General features: G+C 40.5%; 1 protein-coding gene across 1 annotated transcript; it reads left to right on the top strand.

Annotated features, from left to right (window-relative positions):
- The first annotated feature begins 1,561 nt into the window (after positions 1 to 1,561).
- LOC102387631 (trace amine-associated receptor 7a-like) lies at positions 1,562 to 3,433 on the top strand. Its single transcript, XM_006034240.2, has one exon. The coding sequence runs from the start codon at positions 1,577 to 1,579 to the stop codon at positions 2,609 to 2,611; it is 1,035 nt and encodes a 344-aa protein (XP_006034302.2). The 5' UTR covers positions 1,562 to 1,576; the 3' UTR covers positions 2,612 to 3,433.
- The last annotated feature ends 2,205 nt before the right edge of the window (positions 3,434 to 5,638 follow it).

Here is a 5,638-nt window from a genome sequence, read left to right as displayed (position 1 = left end):
GCTCACAAGGAGGGCAAGCCTTCAATATGCTGCGGCCATGGAAAAGATGAACATGATTCTAAACTGTGTCAAGGAAGTGGTTTCCAGTAGGAGTAAGGATGTGTTGTTATCATTGTTCAAGGCAATACCTGAAATACTGTATACAAATTCAGGTCTGTCATGTGCTAGATACTTGAATTCAAGTAAGATCAGGTACAGAAAAAGGCCAGTCTGATTATCAAAGGACTATCCTAGAAGAAATTATTAAAAAAACCCTGTCTTATTCAGCCCAGAAAAATGAAGGCTGAGAAACACTATGGCTGCTCTCCATAAATACCCTTGCCATGAAGGAATTTACACTGAAATGAAGAAGGCACTATCTATTCAGCAAGGAGTTCAGTTACAAAACAGCTTCCCAGTAAAGAAATTTAGCAACTTTTAAGAAGGAAATTATTGGATTATGAAAAGGCTTATGTGACATAGTTGTCATTGACATCAATGGACAGGACTTGGTGCCTTTCAGTCTTTCTCAGGAATTTCTATGTTTCTTAGGAATATGGGAGTACAGCAGAGAAACTAACCTGCTTGTGAGTGACATTAAAAAACAGAGAAAGGCAAGGGTTAACAGGTTCTGACAAAACGACTCTGATCGTGTTTGAAAATCTCTGTGCCCAATGGTAACTACACCACATTGATTAGATTACACCACAGTTTTCTGTGGCTGACAACTGTTGTAAAAGAGCATGGAAAACAGCTCTCAGACTTGTTCCTGGAAAAGACATATGCTTTTAGGGCTCATGTGGCAGTACACAGTGTTGAAGTGCTGTTGTAGCTGTGACAATCCAGTGACCTGAAGAAGAATTAATTGCATTAAAAATCTTTTCTAGGTCATAGAATCATAGGGCTGCAAGGGACCCTGACGGATCATTGGGTCCAGCCCCTTGCATGAGCAGGTCTATCCTTACTATGTAGTTAGTCTAATAAGAACCTGGCCTCTATGATAGTAGAGTTATTTTCCAGGAAATAACACTCTAATGTTTCCACTGAGTTGTGATAGACTTTTTTTCAGCTTTCACCAGGTGGCAGTGGGCATTTTATCTGGAGAATTTATGACATCTATTTCTGATTCACAGTTTGTGCTATTGGAGGAGAGAGAATATGCTTTGTCTTTATCACTGCCCAAAAAACTCAGGGGAGGAAACAGTAGTATAAAATGCATGCCTCCTCCAGTGTTCTCTTCACATCTCCATTTACACTGATATGTGGTGTATCTGAGAAGGAGATGCATTAGGAAATTCAAAATAAGTAAGAAAGAATTCTAAAATGGTATCTCAATAAACTGAGTTATTTCTTTTTTCTAGTTACTTTGTTTGTCATGTGTGTTCAGCTTGTAAAAGCTGCTGAGATAAAGATCTTACCTATTAGAACTCCTTTAAGTTTCTGCTACATTTTGTTTCTGTGTTCAAAATGATACTAGGAAGATATTCTATTAACGTTGTAATTTTCTTTCTCAGGAGGAGCTGGGAACAGGAGCACGCACTCTTTTTTTCCTAGACAGAAGACTGTTCAAGAATTCAAAACTAAGAGCTTGAGGAAAATGATGGACTCCGCTTTTCCTGAAAAGGAAGATCTGCAGTACTGTTTTGAGGACATAAATGGATCGTGTTACAAAATAACACGATCTCCTGCACTCCGAGTAGTTTTGTACTTTGTTCTTGGCTTTCTCACAATTCTTACCGTAGGAGGAAACCTGATGGTAATTATTTCAATTACTTACTTCAAACAGCTTTACACTCCTACAAACTTTTTGATTGCATCTTTGGCCTATGCTGATTTTAGCTTAGGTCTGAGTGTACTGCCTTTCAGCGCTGTCAGATCCATTGAAACCTGCTGGTTCTTTGGGGAAACCTTCTGTAGATTTCACAGTTGCTTAGTTGCATTGTTTTGTTATGCATCAATATTTAACTTGTGTTTCATCTCAGTTGATCGGTTTGTTGCTGTCAATGACCCTCTGATTTATCCTCTCAGGTTCACAGTGCCAGTGTCTGGACTGTTCATAGCTGTGGCCTGGGCACTCTCCATACTGTACAGTTTTTCAGTCTTCTACACTGGGGCTAATGATGAAGGGGTAGAAGAATCAAAGAATGCTCTCCCCTGTGCAGGGAAATGTCAAATTACTTTCAATAAGACCTGGGTGTTCATATCCTCTCTCCTTTATTTCATACCTTTTCTGACAATGATAGTCCTTTACAGCAAAATCTTCCAAGTGGCTAAACAGCAAGCTCGAATGATAGAGAGCATGAGCAACAAAACGCAGTCCTCAGATAATTACAGTGACAGAGTGGGAAAAAGAGAGAGAAAGGCTGCTAAAACACTAGGTATAGCTGTGGTTGCTTTCTTGGTATTCTGGGCACCTTATTGTATGTGTGTAATAACTGATACTTTCCTTGACTATGCAACTCCACCTTTTGTTGTTGACATTGTAAGTTGGCTTGCTTATTCAAACTCTGCCATTAATCCTTTGATTTACTCTTTCTTTTATGCTTGGTTTCGTAAAGCAATGAAAGTGATTGTGAGCTGTAAAATAATAATGTATGATTGCTCAGCAATGAATTTATTGTCAGAATGGTAATGCAATATATTTCTCCTATGTTCCCATTAGAGATCACAGAAAGTCCTGTAGGTATTGAATTTTGAATTGTGGTATTTTTGATTTTCAGGTTTACTACATGATTTTTTTGATCTGAATGAAAAGAATTCTTAAGTAAAAGTGTGTTGGCTATTTATTTAAAAATATTTTTGCAAGTGTTGTAAAGTGATCATAATTTTTTTGTAGCCCTTCTGCCAAGCACAGGTTGGCAGTGAGAAGGGCTGGGTTCACATTCCTGTGTACTCGATGAGTTATATCAGGGGCTTGAGCCCCTACCCTGAGATCTGGGAACACTAAATTTGCTGATGTGTCCTACATAAACAAAAACCCATCGTCGCAAGCAGCATAAACACAAAAGAAGATATTTATTACAGAGAATAAAGGCAAGGAAAACACAGGAAAACACTAAATACAATTGAAAATACTATTAACTACGAGGCAAAGTCTAAAGGTTGCACCCTCTTGGGGAGGCTTTATCCATGTCCAGGCAGTCTGGCACTTGGGAGGGGTTCCCTAAAGGGTAGTTTCAGGGTCTTGCACCCCTATACCTGCCCTTCAACAATGGGCTGCAGAGGGCAGCCCACACTGGAGAGTCCTCTGAGCTGCTCCTTGGGTTTGCTGCATTGCAGGAAGCTGCTCGAAAGTATAGGTACTTCTGTGTTGCAAGGGGACATGTTGCTCTTGCAGAAGTTGTAGAGTGCCAACGTCCACTTCTGCATGGTGGCTTTGAGGGGTTAACTGTGACTTTCATCAGCATACTGCATCCCAAAATTCCTCTTCCTAATCCCAGCTCTGCTGAGACAGAAAGCTGCAAAAGAATTTGGAGAGGGGGTCAGGCCTATCTGCACTGGGCCTGGACTGGGCAGCAAAAATTAGCAAGGCCTATACCACACTGGTTGTGTCTACACATCACTGTATGGTGACATTGCTATGTGCTTAGCGTTTGGAAGTACTAAAGTATGGTGCTATATGGGCGGGTAGTGCACCGTGCATGTGGTGCACAGGTAAATTTCACTGCTATGTCACCATACTATACTCAGGGAACATACCACTACGGCATTGTAGGCACAAGTGATCCCTACATGGCTGTAGCATGCCATATGGCAAGGTAGTGTGTCATTACGTCACCACAGATCGACGTGTAGATGTGCCTACTGAGGCCTGAATCAACAACAAAAAGTGCCAGGTCTCATCCTGGCCCAAATCTGCCAGCCAAACATACAAGGGAAGGAAGGCAGGAATAGGGGTCTCAAACTCTGAGACTGACTTTCTCTCCTTCTACCTGAGGCTTTCCCTTCACATAGCTTTAACTCACCTCTCCAGTGAAGAGGCGGGGGGACCTCTCTCCACCACCCATGGGGAGCACTTTCTTTGTCTCCCAGTTCAGCTTTGCAGCTCTTAGCAGTCCCAGGAGAAAGAGAGAGAGACTTAGATTAGTTGTTCTTATATGCCAGGAGTGATGTCACCTAAGCCTTGTCCAATCAGGGAGTACCATGCTCCAGCCTTTCTCTCACTCAATCTGTCTAGAGGAGCCTTTGCTCCCCCTGGCCCATCAGATCAGAGTATTTTACATATCTCACCCAGATCCAAAGCCTCAGCTTTTCACTGCTGAGCAGATAGCCAGAACAACAGGAGCCATCTTGCTCACATGGCCAAACCCTATGTTTTCTCCTTAAAGCAAAAAGCCAGAGGAGAAAAGGGAAAGAAGGAAAAAAAAAAGTAAATACAGAAAAAAACCCACACAATGTACAACCATCAAAGGCACATAACCTCCCATATGCAGCACAAGTATGTGTGGCTGTTACATTTATAATAATTTAAATTCGTTTTATTTAAAATATGCTTGAAGAAAGTTTATGCATTATTCAATTGGATTTTTAATTTGCAAAAGATGTACAATGTTAATGTATTAGGAAGAAAGTAGAAAAAAGAAGTATGGACCTAGGAACTGATTGAAAAAAGATTTGGAGAACTGAGGGCAAATGTATTCCATGACAAAAGAAGTTATTATTAAACCCAAATTGATATTATTTCTGAAGGTTTTGGTTACCAGTGTTCTAGATTCCAAAAGTTTCCTTTAGAGATGGCTATTTTCAGATACGTTGAGTGTTCTGACATTCAGCGTGGTATTTTCCATTATTTATATCTGCACAAGGATGTTTTTGTATGTCCTTTCCTTCTAAATAAGAGGAATTTAAAATATTTTCTTAGCAGCAATTTATGTTCCTTTCCTACTTTCTTTGGATAATTATAAAGTAGGACAACACTGTATTGGCATATGCCTAAGCTTCTTTCAAACAGTAATATGGGAACATCACAAAGTTTGAGTTTAGTTGTATTAAAGGGGAAGTAGGAAGAAAAGAGGAGGGAAAAAACAGCAAGGAGGCAAAGATAGCCATAGCTTGGAATGGACCGAGACAAAGGTCCAAAGTAACTTGAGATTTTAAATTGGAACAATTCAGGAAGATAACCAATTCTCATCCCCGACATGATCAATTCTTCACAGAGAAGTAGTGGCATGGTAGAATAGAAATGCTGTTGAAAGCAGAAGGGTAGATTATACCGGAATCATCATGAAATGACAGGATAAGAATAATCAGCCCTAATCATAGTGATGCCTAGTAATTAGCATCTGGTTAAGAGATGATAGAAATAACAGTGGAAAGGCAGTTCTAAGGGGACTATAAGTAATTGCTTTTCTCAATATGGCCAAGCAGTACAGAACAGAGGTCATGAATTCACCCAAAGTAAAGCTCAGGCAATAATGTTTTACACTCATAATTAACAGACAGCTGGAAAGATATTCCCTTTATAAAAGAACCTTGCAAAAGCCAAATGCCCCTTTGCTAAACTTGATTTATAAACAATTCACAATGATCTTCATCCAAGGGCAGTGGCGACACCTAGAGGTTGCAAGGGAGGGCACGTGCACCCCCCCAGAGAGCACTGGTGCACCCCCTGACTGGCAGTGCTCCCTGCTTAGGAAGTGAGCAAAGGGGTGGGGGGGGG

The sequence above is a fragment of the Alligator sinensis genome, unplaced genomic scaffold (assembly GCF_000455745.1).
Source record: "Alligator sinensis unplaced genomic scaffold, ASM45574v1 scaffold1338_1, whole genome shotgun sequence".
NCBI classification, from domain to species: Eukaryota; Metazoa; Chordata; order Crocodylia; family Alligatoridae; genus Alligator; species Alligator sinensis.
Note: the sequence above shows the minus strand (reverse complement) of the source record. Positions and strands in the feature narration are given on the sequence as shown.

What these genes read in the sequence shown, in the direction of transcription:
- LOC102387631 (XM_006034240.2), top strand. Translation starts at nt 1,577, where the DNA reads ATGATGGACTCCGCTTTTCCTGAAAAGGAAGATCTGCAGTACTGTTTT.